Raw genomic sequence first — 17,189 nt, 5'->3', positions numbered from 1 at the left:
TTTATTTTCCAGTAAACATTGGGCTTCATTCAAACAAGAATGCCGCTGTTGTCTGTTGACACAAGATGTGTGTTGTGAGTCAAACGCAGAGATGCTTTGTTGTGTTGAGCTGAGCGGCCAGTGTTATTTTTTTCCCCTGTCAATGACGGCGAGGAATGCTTGTTGCTTCGTGACTTGTTATCAGTATTTGTGCGGCAGAGTATATCTCTTATTTCGCTTCGTCGTGGATAATCCCCACTCCCCATCACCCAACACATTCAGTCCTTATGTGTTGGGTCTTTATCCGCCGCCGCTAGATGTGAACGTCAGTGAGCGTCTTCTCTCCCACGACTCACCTGTTCAGCACACTGAGTCTTTGTTCACCGCGCCAGGATGTGACAGCGCAAAAGAGCCGCTGTCGCGTTTATTTTCAGAAGAAGAAGAGACGATTCTCACTGTTGTTGAGACGGTGCTGAGATTTCCCCAGTCATCCAACAGGCCGATGCTTTGTACACCTGCTTGTCAAAGGCCTCATTTTCACACAACACTGCTCCTCTTGTTCTGAATCTTCTTTTGACGTACAATGAGTCAGCGTGGAGTAACGTAAGGAAAAAAAAAACTCGCTCTCACACAGGAGTGGAATCGATACCGGACGCCTGCGTGCAGACTAGGGTTGTGCATCTCTGGTCTGTGGCCAATACGATACGTATCTCGATACACTACCAACGATTCGATACATTAAAGATACGATACGATTCGTATATTATATTTACGATACGATACGATTCGTATATTTACGATACGATACGCTACGATTCCCCCAATACGATGCAGTGCGATTCAGCACAGTTTGATCCAACACAATGTGATTTGATTTGAGACTCCGATGCAAAGGAATGATGCTCTGCAATTCAATGAGTTTGATTATTTATCCACAAAATACAAACATTGTGTATTTTTCAATTTAAATTTAAAGGTCTTTTTTGAACAACTGGTTCACAATTAACAATAACAAGGCAAGTGCAATGAAAAATAAATGAACCTTTCCTTATTGCTTACAAATGGAATAAATGTAAACTCTTATTGCTGTTGCTGTAAACAGACACCAGACTAACTGTCATAATAAAACAGTCACGACAGTGAAATAGCTCGGCTGTGATGAGAAATTGAAGACAGAAAAAGATTCAAATACTCAAAAAAAAATAATGTCATGGTTCCTTGGAACTCGATCAAAATTAGTGCACAATGCAACTATCATTGGTGTGTGACTTTCACTCCATACTGTATTATTCAACCGACATGTTCCACTCTAAGGTTTTTCTTTAGGAATATCAGTTTGATCCACATGATCGGTGGTGAAGCAAACTGCGCTGTGCACTGCGCTGTGCTGTAACTTCCAGCACAGCACTCCTTCCGCTGCGCCAGAATTCAGGAGTCCGGCGGCGACCAGTGTTCTTTGTTGTTGGGCTCTTTTGGCTGTCGGATCGTTCCACGAATTAGCCGCCGAACGATGGTGTCGTTCACGCCAGACTTGAAGCGGCACGCACCCCCGTGTCCGGCTCGCGCAGCGATCGTTTCGGCGTTTTTTTTTGTTGTTTTTTTTAAAAACTGCGCTGTGTTGTAAGTTCCAGCACTGCGCTGCGCAGCGCTGTATAGGTCTGTGACAGACGTAAAAACCCATGTATCCAGATTTAATCCCAAAATTGCATCGATTCACGGCTGCTCTGCCGATGCACTCGCATCGTGCCCGCGCCTGTCCGTGTATCGATACGTATCGGTTAATCTTCCCATCCCTAGTGCAGACTGTTTCGGCAGATGAGGCAGCAGGATGTTGGTCCAGCGTGATAGATAAACATCAGCCCAGCAGCTGCCCTTTGACCTCTGGGTGGAGGTGCGTGGCCCCTCTACCCAGGTCAGTGTTAGCCGCCTGTTTCATTTAATCTGAAAAACAAATGTATTGCAGCACAAGAATCATTGCTGTTTGCTCAGACTTCTGTTCTGTTCCTGTTCTTACCTTCATGGGACTCGGCTGGCATTGGCATCTTTGATAGCTTAACACAGGTGTGAAGACTTGGTCAACGCGGTTAGGCTAACGTTAGCTGAGGGCGGCTAGAAAATGCCCTCCAACTGTTGCCGAGCTGCCTATGCGTACATAGGTACAGTGTTTCTAGGGCGGAGCAACAAAAATATACTGTGTTCGAGTTTCTGCAGCAAACTTTCAGTTCATGCTGACTATGGTGGTGACCCCAGGGCCACCTGCTGAAGTAGAGTTGCCAACTGTTCCTTAAAATACAGAATTGTCCCGTATTTGACAATAAAATGGTGGGTCCCGTTTTGAATCTATACAGGACTGGGTTTGTCCCGTATTTCTGAGTCGAGTTTGAGTTCAAAACCATAATCTACGTCGCTGCAGACAATACCATTGAGGTACCCATTCACAGCAACTGTGTACTGGCTGCGTAGCTTGCGTATAGTAGGCTATGAATCAGGATCCCTCTGTCTTTTCAGCTTTATCTATTTAATTCCTTTGTAAAAAGCCATCCACCCTGCACTTTAGTGATTGTTGTGTAAAAAAAATATGTTCAATTAAAAGATTTCAATACAATTTAAACATTCAGCTTATTTCTAATGTCTCTTGGGAACAAAGTAGTTCAAACTATGTGAACCATATACTTTCTTCAAACCCTATTTTAAGTTATGATACCACAACTGGCGAGCCACTGGCCTGTGATGGTCATGACCCTGAGCACAGCGGGAGGCGTCCCTTATTTTTCTGAATGAAAGTTGGCAACACTATGCTGAAGACTTTGCATGTTCACTTCTGGTAAAGCAGATGTTGCGTTTGTTTTGTGACCTGGTTAAAAAGGAGAGGCTGGGCCAGCAGGCAACACAACCAGGTGATCGGGCTATCAACATCCACAGCACAGTGAACTGTTAGCGTTAGCATACAGCTGAGCTACAGCAACGTAACGGTTGAGATTGTCAACCTTGGAACATTTGCAACTGTTGGTCCACGTTTAGAATTTATCGTTTTGACTCAGAATTTATCAACAATCTTGTCGTTCTGTGAATGTTCTGTAACCTGCCTGTATGCAGGGATTCTGATGTAATTTCAATCATTGTAACACTATAAACATTTTCCAAGGATACATGACACTGTTTGTTCAATTATTAATATCAGATCTAGAAGCACCTTTCAGTTATTATTCAAGTTGTGTCGCGTGAACCCTGTAAATACGTGTTGGCGTCGTTATCCGTGAACACCATTGCCGCCGCTCTGTCCGTCCGTCCGCCTGCTCCGCCGCTCCTTGCGCTCTCTCACCGGGACTTGTTGACTTTTATGGAAAGGTGGGGAATTTCTTGCGACGCCAGGTGCGAGGGAACCATTTCTGAAACATGTTTGAAACGGGTGTGAAGGCCGCTCGCTCGCTTGCAGTTGCTAAAAAGTCGCCGGATATGACTTCCAAGCTTAGATAGGGTGATAGATAGATAGATAGATAGATAGATAGATAGATAGATAGATAGATAGATAGTTTATCATATGAGGTTATCATACTTAATATATAATATTTCACAGTTTATCACTAGATGGTCCGTCTTCTTAGATTAAACTCACTCTTGTGATTTGCTGCTTTTGTCAGAAAGTCCAGAGAAAGTCCAGTGAAAGTCCAGAGAAAGTGCTGCTGGCTGCTGGTCGGCTCCTCACAGTCACACAGCCGCACTGGATCCTCAGCCGGAACGCAGGGTCGTGGTAATATGAGGAATGCGGCCGTTTCCTCCTTTGCAGGAAAACAAAGGGAGCAGCTCAAGTCGGTTGGTCCCACCTCACCTCACACAACCAGGCCGCCGCTCTCGCCCACCGTCCGCTCTCTCTCTCTCTCTCTCTCTCTCTCTCTCTCTCTCTCTCTCTCTCTCTCTCTCTCTCACTCTTTCCCTCTTTCTCTCTCTTTTTCTCTCCCAGGCTTTGTTAGAATCTCACTGACTTGGTGGAACAGCGACTCGTGCTGCTGCTGCTGCTGTTGTTTCCAAACACGTTAGTGATCCACGGCACCATCTGATCAGAGGGGACAGCGACGCTGCTAGACATTCTAAATCCACGACCGGAACCCATATGGAATGGGCTCAGACTGTGTCTGTTCAACACCAATGATGTTTATGACAGTGAATATTTAGAGATGGTCGAGATACGAGATAAGAAACAAACAACCTCCAGGCTGTTTTGTCGGTCGACGCTAAGCTAATTTCGCTCCTCGAGGCAAACGGCGGTTAAAAATCCAGTACGACAGTTCAAAGCAACCTTTGTTAAGGTTTTATGGAGATGATAAAATATTAACCTCTCACAAATATTTCAGATTGTTTATCTGTAAAATCTGTTTTTTGATTCATCAAAAAGGGCTTTTTTTGGACACGAACATCGCCTCAGGAAATAGGGTCTGTTTTAGAAAGAATTTGGGCTTTGCGGAATAAATCCTGGGATGAGTAATAAAGCAGCTCAGTTCGACATTACGCAAGGGATGAATGATTTCCCAAAGTGAGACAGCAAGAAAAACAAAATTCAGGTTGTGTTGATGGAGGCCACAGTCACTGCAACGCCAGGTTGGTAAAGGAAAAAAAATAAATCACGAAAAATCCATTTAATTCCAATTAATCACACAATGTTAAAAAAAAGAAATCACCTGTAAACCAGGATATGATACAATATATTGTGTCATATTGTGTTATATCATATGCTATCATATTCATATCATCATCATTACCTTTATTTTAATAGAGGGAACCAGATTCATGTATGTGTGTGCATGTATGTGTGTTTCTTGCAATTGAAAAAGAATTTCTCTCTTGTTCGGAATTCCGTCCCAACATTTTTCTCTTCTGCGTGCTTTAACGCACACGTTGCGGCGGCCAAAGGGTGAAGCGCAGTAAGAAAACGTAAAAAAAAAAAAAAAAAAAAAAAAACCCAGATGGCAGCTCTTCTTAATCCATCAAGATAAGAGGACCCACGTCAGAATCCACTGATTCTTATCAGCCACTTCAGCTTCAGTTACCGACATTCTTTGGCAAACGGTTGGATCCTGAACTGCCATGCAAATCAGCAGGTGGACGTTTGCATGCGAGCAGCTAACCTGCAGCCTCCAACAAGGGGTGGGGGGGGGGGGGGGGTGGGTGGGTGGGGGCTTGTTTACGCCGGGCAGCCTCCTAACCCCCCCCCCCCCCCGCGGCCCCTTCTCCGTCGCCGCCGCATTAGGACCGTCCTTTTTCAATGCAAACGAGGCCGCACAATGCTCGCCAGCAGCAGCCAGCGCCACCCAGCCCCCACCGCCAGCTGATCCCAAGGTCCCCGTCCGCATGCAGCATCATGAATGGGCCGCATAAGGCCGCCGTCGCTGCTGGCGGCGGTGGTGGTGGTGGTGGTGGCGGGGGGGGGGCTGGAGGAGCAGATGGCGGGGCTAGTCCTCGTCATGTCTGCTTTTTTTTTTTTAGGGAGGGGTCGGGGGGGGGGTGGTGGTGGAGAACAATGCATCTCTCAGAGTCTCTTATTGAAGGAGGCGAAGGGGATTTGAGTGGACGGACAGCTGGCAGGCAGCGTGCCTCGCACCTGCCCTCGTCCTGGTCCAGCCCGTCCCGGTCCATCCACGTACACACACTCCGCAATCAACTGGCACGGGCCTCGGCTTAAATATTTACCAGCCGCATGCAAACAAAAAAAGGGGTGGGGGGGAGGGGGAAGGGGGGAGGGGGGGAGGAGCCGAGAAAGCGAAAAAATAATGATTAATCCGTGTCCTGATGGTTTTTACAGCAGTGTTGGCCATTGCTGCCTCACTGTCAGAGTATCTGCCAAGGGGAAAAAAAAAAAGAAGAAAACAATAAGGAACAATCAGGTTGTTGTGCTCATAATCAGTTGATTATTTGATGAGTCTGAGACAAAAGCAACACGCGTTCAAAGTAGAATGTTAGTCAAAGTGTAAATATATGCCGAAATCAATAAAGATAACACACATGAGGAGAAAAGTAAATGTATGTGTAAATATGCATCACCTTAGCTGGGCATGGGACTGTAATGTGGTAACGTCTTTGCTTTTGTTTTGAAGCTAAAATAGAGACTTGTATGAAAGAAAATGTAATCGCCATCTTGTGTCAATCAATGAGACTGAGTGTGAGTTTGATTCATATGTACAATTTAAATAAAGAATTCACTTTGAAGGGGATGGGGGGGAGTTCTCAAGCTGAAGCAAAAATAAAATCTTATAATTAAACAACAACAACAACAACAACAACATCAACGACAAGCTTTCAGATAAAATGCTGCGGCTCTGGCTTCCAGTTTTTTGGTGCTAGAGGTGGTGGGGGGGGCTCCTCCTCCACCCCCCCCCCCCTTCCCTTCCTCCCCTCCTGCTGCTGCTCATGCACCTCCTCCCTCTTCCTCCCTCCACCTCCCCCCCCCCGTGCTCTGCTTTTGATCCCACAGGGACTTGGAGCCTTTACATTCCACTCATTCCAGCCGCAGCGAACAATCAGCCCTCAGTTATTTATTGGCGCAGCAGCTCCGGGCCGCTCAGTCCGAGTCCAGGCGTCGGTGCGCGCAACGTCCGTGGAGCGAAAGAAAATAAAGCGGCGCTCCGCGATGAATTAAGCGCTTCTGGAACTTTGATACTTTGGATAGAGCCGATTGAGAAGATAATTCCGGTGAGTTTTTACAATTTATATCCTGAAATTTTACCCCCCCCTACACACACGCGTGGCGCAGTATTTACGTGGTCGGTCCTTTTCTCTTTCTTAATCCCGTTTAATCTCCTAAATGTGAGCCCGTCGGTTTGGGATTTTGCGGAGGTTCCGCGGTGCGAGCACTACTCCCGCACGTTTTTCATACATTTTCTTTTCTTCTTTTTTTTTCCTTTTTTTTTTATTTTTTGTCCGAAGCGTCGAGGAAAAACCCCGAGTTGAGTCTCTTAAAAGAACAGAACCGACGGAGGTTGGCGTGATATTAAAGCAGTTTTGCTTGCGGTTGTGTTGGACTTGTGCGCTAAATCTGTGTTGACCGTCCGTCGGAGGGAAAGTCATGCTTTAGAGTGTTACAGGCAATAAAATGTGATCTGTGCTTAGATCACTTGGGAGAGTTATTATGGCAACAGCTGGCTGGGCAGGAGCAGCACTTTGTTAGCTAGCGGGTCTCTTGGCTCAGGTTCAGGTCCTTAGACTTAGAATAATGCAAGAGATCAGGCTAATTAATACCCAATAATAATATCTTTATTGTATTGACACTAAGCCTGTGTTTCATATTTTCCCTCCCAATGTTTAGTTTCGCCGTTGTTGAACTTCAGACCGTTTGGATTCCGTCTCCTCCGACTGACATGAGAACCGCAGAAGAGTCGTCCGGGACGGTCCTGCATCGGCTGATCCAGGAGCAGCTGCGCTACGGGAACCTAACGGACACTCGCACCCTTCTGGCCATCCAGCAGCAGGCGCTGCGTGGAGGCAGCAGCAACAGCAGCGGCGGCGGCGGCGGCGCCGGCAGCCCTCGCTCCTCCTTGGAGAGCCTGAACCAGGACGAGTCCCAGTACGTCCACATGTCCAAGCGGCAGGAGCCCCAAGGCCAGGAGCACCAGGGCGACTCCACACAGCTGCTGGAGGAGAACCAGACGCAGTGCCCCCTGTACCAGTTCCACGGGGAGCAGCTGCCCACCTATGAGGAGGCAAAGGTCCACTCGCAGTATCTCATCTGCCAGCAGGGGCTTCTGGAAGAGCAGCAGGGTCCCTGCGCGGGAGCAGGTGTAGCAGGAAGTCAGAGCGCGGTGGCAGGACAGTGGGACTGGAAGAGGGAGCACACCCGCTCCCTCAGCGAGAGGCTGCTGCAGCTCTCGCTGGAGAGGAACGGACAGAGCGGCAGCCCGGCGCTGAGCCCCTCACACAGCTTCCCGCAGCTGCACAGTCAGATCCTCACAACCTCGCTGGTACCCGACAGACCCGGGTCCCAGCGGTGCCCGGACCAGCGCGGGCCGCCCCCGGACTACCCTGTCTTGAGCAGATTGCCAGGATACATGGTCAGCCACTCAGAGGAGCACGTGCAATACTGCAGGGATCCTCCGCCGCCATTCTACCCCCAGCAGCAGCAGCAGCAGCACAGGTAGTCCAACTAACCGAGCCGAGCCAACCCATCCCAACTGCATGTGGCCCAGGTGCCGCGCTGCCTCTCTTCGTCCTCCATCAGTTTCAGTTTTTCAGTTTGGAAATTCTATTTAACATTTGAATAAACAATAACAATGGAATTAAAGCAGAACAAACAAATTACAAAACAACATCAGCAAAAAACTCACTGTAAAATTAAACCTCACGTTCAAAACAGACTTTAAGAAGTTGTGAGTAACTTTTCCAGTCCTACCCCCTTGTAGGATCTGCTTTTAGTATTCAGTGCAAAAAAATTAAAGAGCAAATTTAACCTTGCACGAGAAGCGTTACATGATTTTACAAGGTCCTAGTCCAAATCAAATCCGCCAGTCGTTCTGGCGGTGAAGCTCACTAATCATTCGCATGTGTGTGTTTCCTCCACAGGTATGTGTTTCCGTCATCCCAGGTGCCTCACAATGGCGTCGTCTCCACCACCGCTGCCGTCGTGTCCAACAGTAACCCGACTCCGAGTGACGCGCTGATGCGGGAGAACATGCGCCTGCGGAAGGAGCTGGAGGTCTACGTGGAGAAAGCGGCCCGGCTGCAGAAGGTGAGTGAAGGTGTCAGTACGACGCTCGACAAAGGAAAACATTAGAAGGGTGAAGTTGAGGCGACTGGACTTGTTCTTGCCAATCTAGAGGACGTTTTGCCTCTTATCGGAAAGGCTTCTTCAGTACAGAACTCAACTCAACCCTCCAACGTTAGCTGGTCGACTGAGAACCTTCCCAGACAACTAAGGGAAGCACACGTGTTTTGTGTTCAGGGAGGCCGGACTGCATTGTTTGCACGAGAAAGATCTTCCTGTCTGTTAACCTCAGGCGAGGCTAATCTCAGACGCTATTTATGCTTTTTGGCTTTCAGCTAATTTCCTGGTAAAATATCCGACTCTTTGTCTTTCAAATATGCCGGCAATGTCAATGTGAAAAGATGTAAGGGCCTCGACACCTGGGTCTTGACTGGGGAATGTTGATTCCTGCCTTTCAGTTGCGCATACCGCTAAAAAGAGGCCACACGCCTCGGGCACTTGAATAGGAACCAGGGCTCACAGGCAAAGGCGGCTAATTAGCTTGTAGTGTCGCCTACTAACAAGCAAAACAAAAACGCCATCCATCCACCCCCCCCTCCCCCCCAGAGACTGACCAGGCGCACTTTCTTTCTCTTCCCAGCTGGAGTTGGAGATCCAGAGGATCTCGGAAGCCTATGAGACTCTGATGAAGGGCTCGGCCAAGCGCGAGAGCCTGGAGAAGACAATGAGGAACAAGCTGGAGGCCGAGATCAAGAGGATGCACGACTTCAACCGAGACCTGAGAGGTGTGCGAGCGATATCCTGCTGCTTTGCCGGCCATTTTTTCTTCTCTTGAAGGAAATAATTTTTTCCCAACTAACCGTCCTGTTTGCTTTCTCCCCCTGCAGAACAACTCGACACGGCCAACAAACAGCGTGCTGCCCGGGAGGCCGAGAGCAGCGACCGGAGACAGAACGTTTTCATCAGACTGCTCGAGCAAAGTAAGTCTTTCATTGGGTCATCGGTTGTCTTAAGGCATTACAGACGACCAGCAGTTTATTTAGTCTGATTGACTGACTCACTTAAAGGTTATGTGTGTAATAATTGGATATTTTGAGAGTAAACTGCGACATTAAGTGGTTACATTTTAGATTGTGGCGCTCTTTTGCTCCCCCTCCCCCTCTTGAGCTTGCCAGTGAGCTACAGTGGCCTGCGCACACACAAACCTGGATACCTCGTCCACCTTCTTCTTTGTCGGTTTGTTTGAGGATGTGAGCATTCACCCTAATTACGAATTTGTCAGGCAGCTGCATTGTCCACACAAGGCTTCCTTAGAAGTATGACGGTACAAGAAGAAATATGACTCACTAGACCTTCAACGCAGACACGATCTTAGTCGCACAGATCCTCCTCAGTCAGCCAGGTGGCCACGCCTCAGGTTGCACGGCTCCGTCCTCACTCTTGGCACTGAGGCCAAAGGCCGTTTTTCATTGCCGTAGTAAATATGGCCTGGATTCCTGGAATTTTTTCCCGTATTTCAGGCTCTTCTGCGTTAGGAATGTGCCGATCCCCTACCTCCAATCACTGCATTCATGCAACTAATCAGTCTGGGCCCAACTCAACATGACCCCTGACTCAATAACTCTCCTTGTTTGGATATTTCTTTCTTCCCCTCTTCCGAATTACGATGAAATCCCGTTTCATTTAATGCACGGATATACAACACGGCCAACCGAGCCCCCCGCCCCCCCACACCCCACCCCACCTTTGTAAAGAAAAATACTTTTGAACTGCTGCACAGGGATGACTTTTGTTTTTTTGTTATGAGGGTTACTTGAATTATATTTTGAGCCGCTTGTTTACTTCACATCCTTAGAAGCATTCCAGAACTTTTCCCAGCACAAAGCTATGCCTGTGTGCGTAAGTGGATAAGAGGAAGTCTGCATTCTCTCCCCAGGCGTGCTCCACTGTTGTGTAATCAACCTAGTTTTTTTACTTTTTCTTAAAGTGGCCTTGCGAAAACGGCCTTTCTCTCCTGAGATTTCCACTAAAAGAAGGAGGTTGCAGTCGCTAATGTCAAACATGCTACAGTGACGGTGGAGTGTCCTGCATGTCTGCACAGCTTTGCCCTGTTGGAGATGATGTAGTGCAGCCTGGTTTATTGTTGCCGCACATACCGTGACGGCAGTATGCAAATCCCTCGTTTGGTCGCATTCCATTCAAAATCCAAGCCTGTTGCAGCGTCTTGACCCACTCAGATGACACGGCACTAACTGAAGGTTCCCGGTTCACCTGCAGCCATTAAATCCAGTTTTTTCCCTCCTTCGTCTTGTTTTTCATCTTAGGTGAGGAGCAGCAGCGCGAGCGCGATCAGTTGGAGAAGCAGCTCCAGCAGCTGCGCCTCTCCGACGAAGAGTGCCAACGGAAGCGGGAGATGCTGGAGCGGGCGCTGGCCTCCGCACAGGGCCGCAACCGACAGCTGGAGGAGGAATTGCAGCGGAAGAGGGCGTACGTGGAGAAGGTGGAGCGGCTGCAGAGCGCGCTGGCCCAGCTGCAGGCGGCGTGCGAGAAGAGGGAGACGCTGGAGCTGCGGCTGCGCACGCGGCTGGAGCAGGAGCTGAAGAGTCTCAGGGCTCAGCAGGTACGGAGAGCAGAGGCAATGCGTTGTGGGTAGCCTAGCCTAGCTTCATTTAGCTCCCTGCAGCTATGTACTCTTACAGGAGCAAGTAGCATAAAGACATAATTCTCCTCAGACGAGATTATGCTAATTTTATGCTATGCTAATTAAGCTATGCTAAGCTAATCAGCCGCGAAATAAGTAGCATGCAGATTGGCCCTTTGCTAGAAGACTGGAGTCCTGACGCGACTCCCTGGAAGCTAACTTGTTTTCCTCAACATCTCCTCAGTCCCAGAGCCAGGCGGCCGACCTCACGGCCACCGAGCTGAGCTCCTCGGCCCTGCGACTGCAGCTGCGGGAGAAGGAGGAGCGCATCCTGGCCCTGGAGGCCGACATCACCAAGTGGGAGCAGAAGTACCTGGAGGAGAGCACAATGAGGCAGTTCGCCATGGACGCGGCGGCCACGGCGGCAGCACAGAGGTAAGCAGATGCAAGATTAGCTAGCAGCAAAATCTGTAGTAGTACAGTATTTAAGTGGAATAATAGTAATAATAGTAATAATAATAATAAAAACATTGTCTGATTCCCACAACAGGGACACGACCATCATCAAACACTCCCCTCGACATTCACCTGACAGCAGTTTCAACGAAGACCTGCCTCTGTCGGGTCACAGGCACCAAGAGATGGAGAACAGGTGAGCCAGACTCCATACCTTCTGCGGATTCACTGTTCCACTGCCCTGGTTAATTTTGTGAATACGTCTATTCATCTATCTTGAAATCTAACGTGCTGTTCTGCTGTGATGTCGATGTCAAGGATCCGGGCGCTTCACGCTCGCCTGCTGGAGAAGGACGCCGTGATCAAAGTGCTGCAGCAGCGCTCCAGGTGGGAGCAGGGCAAGCGCCTGGCTCGCTCCGTCCCTTCCATTAACACGGCCAGCAACAGCAGCCTGCAGACCAGAGGTGAGGACCAGATCTGCCCCCTCCTCGAACATCCCTCTCAGTTCTAAGTCTTTACGCGACAACTGGCAGACGGCTCAGCGCCGCCTGACAGAATGCAAGCTTCCTAAAATCAGAAGCAAACCCTTCAGATTTTTCGCCTCCCTCAAATAGATTTTTTTTTTAAATAGATTTTCTTTTCGACGCTGGAATGCATCTCGTCTCTCACTCCAGAATAGCCTCCCCGTTCAGAATAGTTTTGTGGGGACGGAGTCTGCGGGGCAGATGTTCCTACTGGGTGTAAATGTGGAGCTGAGTGAGTGAATGAAGCTGCTCTTTGTCCAGGAAAGAGCCTCTCGGATGACCAGACAGGTGTTCAGACCCGAGGCAGCAGCAGCAGCAGCATCGCTGCTCCGAAGCGCCCGAGTCAAGACCGCAGCACCCAGAGCGAGTCTCCAGCCCCCCAGGAAGCCTTGCCGGCCGTCCAGTCCGGAGGCCTGGAGACCAGCGAAGCCTCGTTGGCGGCGAGCGACGGTGGGTTTCACCTCCGCTCACAGTTTACAGTGGCGTTCGTGAACATTAAATATCGGTGTGGTCACGCTTCTCCTGCCATGCCGGGGTCGGAATCCTCTAATTTTATCCTCCCCCCTTGTAGAGACACCGGAGGAGCTCCAGACGATGACCAGCAGCACCGGCGCTGGCAGCTCAGACGCTGACGTAGTGGAGATCCTCATTTGAACGACCGAGAGAGGAGGCGAGAGAGAGAGAGAGAGAGAGAGAGGAGAGCAGAGCCTTCTTCTTCTTCTTCTTCTGTCCTATTGAAGCATATGAATGCTGCACACTCACTCTCCACTTCTCGCTTGAAGCGGCCACGCTCCATTTTTTTTTTTCGTTTCAATATTCCGGTGGCTGACCTGTTCGTTGCCCTAGATCCTAGATTTGTGTCTTTATTTATGAAAGCGAACAAAAACAGACAGCCTCCAGCCTTTTGAGGATTAGTTTGTTAATAACGGAGGGGCTACCCCCTGAGCGACCAGCTGCCCCCCTTGCTGCTAAAATATCCCCGTCGCTCGCTTGCTTGGCCCGCAGGCTCAGCCAAGGATCTCAAGCTTCCCTCTAAATTCAGAGCCTTCAGAAAGGGAAAGCAAAAAAAAGAAAAAAGAAAAAAAAGCCCCGCGAGGATGGATGGACGGACTGACGGCGTTCCAACAGGGCTCTAATTCTGCAGGTCCCGGGTCGACGCCGGGCTCCGCTTCCCTCCGGAGATAATCTTCTCACATTCCCGGCGCTCCCGTTAAAGAAGAAAACAGGCTATCTACAGTCTGAGCAACCCCCTCCTCCCTCCCCCGCCGCGGTAGCCGCTTCCTACCGCCGCCGCTCAGCTATACTCTGCTCCCTCCCTCCCTCCGCTGTCTGTTTGTGTTAAATCCAGCCCAGTTTTTTTCTTCGACTCGCAAGAATCTGACATGTGTAGGGGATGGAAACCCCCCCCCCCCCGAGTTCCCTCTATAACCCCCCCCACATTGAATCTCCTATTTATTTCCCCCCTCAGAGTCAGATGACTGAACGCTGCTGCTGCTGCTGTTGAATGTACAACTCTCCCTTTCTCTCTTCATATTTAAACTGTGCCACTGTTTTGTATTTATTGCTCTCCGGAGGCAGGCCGACTGTTTTGTTTCAGAAATGGGTCGGTGAAACCACCGCAGTTGTCTGGGGTTTTATTTTTTATTTTTTTTCTGTTTCCTACCCTGTTTGTCTCTCTGGCCGCCGTCACACTGGGCTGCCGGTCAGTGCAGTGTGACGCCGCAGACTCTGAGGCTCGGAATGTTTACACGACTGGCTGTTTGCAGTGAGAGAAGTTAATATATCTATATATCTCTCTCTCTCTATATATATATATATATATATGATTATGTCAATATATATATATATATATATATATTATATATATATATATATGTATATATATACATGTGTGTGTATATATGTGTGTGTATATATATATATATATATATATTTACATAATCATATATATATATATATATATATACATAGAGAGAGAGAGAGAGAGAGAGAGAGAGAGAGAGAGATATGTGTAGACATGCGTGTGTGTGTGTGTGTGTGTGTGTGTGTGTGTGTGTGTGTGTGTGTGTTGCCAAAGATGTTACGCCATGTTTAAGTTATACAACAGCAGAGGCTCCATTCAGCTCGTTGACACCTTTTATTGTTGTTGTTCTTTCTTGTTTTGCTGTGAACTGTTTGTAAAGAAAACCTTTGTACTGTTTGCCTTAACATTTATTTACCATACAATAAAAAAAAACTCTTAATATATGTCCTGAAAAAAACCCGCTCCCTGTCGTGATTTGTGGATGGATTAACATTTAGAATAATTCACGCCCTCTATCCGTACGGAACCTCCGGGACCCCCGGGACCGGCTACTATCTCTCAGAACCCACTCCAGCCATCTCCTTGGGATGTCACAAAGGGCACTAATACCACACTCACCAGCCAGGTGTTGCCTCCGCCCTCGCAGGCCACCTTGTTTTTGTTGTCTTCCAAACATGTGGAAAGCGTCACTTTAAGCAGGAGGCCACAAACACAGGGCTAATATATATGCTGTTTACTGGAGATCTGGAGAGATTTTCTTTCAGATCAATTCATTCTGTGAAGTTGCCTACCTGGAGGCTGGGATTGAAAAAAAAATAATGATCTGAAAACTGTTATTATGTAAGACCTTTAAAAAGAATTGTCAAAAAACTCATTTTTAAACGTCTCTTGCTGAATTAACTGGTGAAGCTTGTCCATAAAACAGCTTTTCCCTGAAGACACTCATGCCGACTGCGGGGCTGGTTCTTCAGTACTGCGATTTGTGGGTGGAAACATCACTGTTAAGCCTTTAAAATGTATTTATTCAAGCCACCCAGCTGTTCCAAACCCCCCCCCCCCAAAAAAAGTGAATAACTGAATAAACTATGTTCATAACTGCAGCGACAGAACAGAGACTATCATCAAAGTTAGGGAAACTTCTGTTTGTGGTGGCTTCAGTTCCTCTTTGATCCATTTGATGACGTTTTAATGTATGTTCCCACTCAATAGTCTGCCTGTGCTGAATTTCCCCTGCAGCTCTGCAGTTCTCCAGCTAGAGATCAGAGAGTCTTGGTGGAAAACGAGTGTGGCCCGGAATGAACGCTCGGCATTCATCCTAAAATGTGCGTCGTTTGTGCTAATTTATTTGCTTCTAGCAATGTTTATTTTCTGGGTGTTTGATCTCTCTGGAATGTTTCAAAACTATGCAGCCCCTCACATAAAAACATCTCTGTAAACTTTTAATGTAAATATTTTTCCGCCTTCCGCCTTCTCCCTAGGGACTCGTGGATGCATTCCACGGATGCCACACATTTCCCCCCTGCTACCTTCACCCATTGTAGCCGAGTGGCACTGTGCTCCGCCGGGTAAGGCTACGGTGACCAAACTTTTTGGTCTGACGACGGTGGATTCATTTTGAACTGCATAATTGTAAAGCTATGGATATGTCCTCTAATGTAGCATCTTCATATTTTGATCCGGCCTCAGGCACTGTTAAAAAAAGAGAGGACCGCTGGGATTTTGGCTTTAAATTCTAGTTCATCTGTCTTGAAAAGCTCACAGGTCTGACAGACAGTCAACAGATAGACAATCAGTCCAGCTTCAGTTGCAACAAAAGCAGAAAGCGGCAAATGAAAACAAAAGAAAAACAGGGAGCCGCTCACTGCTAGCTTGCAAAAGTTTCAGCGTGGATGCTGCAGTTTGATCAGTTCAACCAGAACCGAAAAACATGTCCTCATGAGGACAAAGAAGAGGCTTTTCTCTGCTCCTGATTGGCTTTGGACACGCTTTACTTTGACTACGCCCACCATCACCTCTCGCCATGCCATGCGGAACCTTTAGATCAATTGGGAACCTTGCACTACTACCAACTGTCTCCACTGGTCATCAGGAAAACCGATTGGTTCGTTTTCAAGATTCATCCAAACACTTTCCAAGTTTCTCGGTGAATCGACGTCTTCCTCGGAAAAGGTTTGTTTCAGCTAGTCTTTAAATATTTACATCCAATAAATCCAATATATCTGGGGGGTGGTGTGGGGGGGGGGGGGGAATCCATCTTGCGAGTCAGTTTAGGGTTTTAGTAATAATTCAAAGTCAGAACTACCAATCATCGTGTGGCCGAGATAAGAGAAGAAAAATCCAAGCATGTACACACACACACACACACACATTCCACATTCATCTAAAGTCATGTAGGAATGTTTGCAGCATTTATCATCCGCTGCATGGATTTCACAGCAAATGTGAGTGATTTTCACGGAAACCTCCAGGAAAGTTTGTCCTTAAAATCTGGCAGGTCATTTTTCTCCCTTCCCATGTCTTCATCCGTCCAGCTGCACTCAAGGAGTTGTGTCCTGGTGGCAAAAGTAAATCATCATTTGTGTCTGACACAAGAAGAACCATTGCGTCTCCTCGACCAGCCTCCTGTGTCACCGTGAGCCCCCGCAAAAATCTCTCTGGAAAAATAGCTGCGGCACTTCGTGTTTTGCCTCCATTTCCATAGAGATTCCAAAACTTCCTGCCTGCAGCGGCCAATGGAATGTGCCCCCACCCCTATATAACTTTTCCACATAAATCAGGAAATAGTCTGTGGCTGAGGTGAAGTCAGTGTCCCACATCACAGGCCGCTTGCAAAATAAAATAGAGAAAACATATTTGACTACTGAACTACCCAAACTGAAATATACTTCAGTTCCGAATTTATCAGAAATGTGGCAAAGGTAAACAAATGTATTTCACCAGTTGTAATTCCACCACTCCACTGTGGGAGGAGCCAGAGCACCTGCAGACCAGAGAACTACCCAGACAGTCTAGTTCTGTGAACTCGGCCAGTGTAGTTGACTTGAGTAGACTCGAGCAGTTGGCCACGTATCCCTGCGTACTCGTGCCCTCAAGTGG

The 17,189-nt window shown here is 47.9% G+C and overlaps 1 protein-coding gene across 1 annotated transcript; it reads left to right on the top strand.

Moving 5' to 3' along the window:
* The first annotated feature begins 6,459 nt into the window (after positions 1-6,459).
* amotl2a (angiomotin like 2a) lies at positions 6,460-13,632 on the top strand. Its single transcript, XM_076023576.1, has 11 exons — positions 6,460-6,663; positions 7,277-8,101; positions 8,527-8,692; positions 9,309-9,453; positions 9,556-9,648; positions 10,993-11,288; positions 11,554-11,744; positions 11,860-11,961; positions 12,084-12,229; positions 12,551-12,739; positions 12,861-13,632. Exons 2-11 carry the CDS (start codon positions 7,329-7,331, stop codon positions 12,941-12,943), a joined length of 2,184 nt encoding a protein of 727 aa, XP_075879691.1. The 5' UTR covers positions 6,460-6,663; positions 7,277-7,328; the 3' UTR covers positions 12,944-13,632.
* The last annotated feature ends 3,557 nt before the right edge of the window (positions 13,633-17,189 follow it).

This window comes from Nelusetta ayraudi, unplaced genomic scaffold (assembly GCF_046127955.1).
Source record: "Nelusetta ayraudi isolate G7.1 ecotype Tasmania unplaced genomic scaffold, CSIRO-AGI_Nayr_v1 ptg000001l, whole genome shotgun sequence".
In the NCBI taxonomy this organism is placed as follows: Eukaryota; Metazoa; Chordata; class Actinopteri; order Tetraodontiformes; family Monacanthidae; genus Nelusetta; species Nelusetta ayraudi.
Note: the sequence above shows the minus strand (reverse complement) of the source record. Positions and strands in the feature narration are given on the sequence as shown.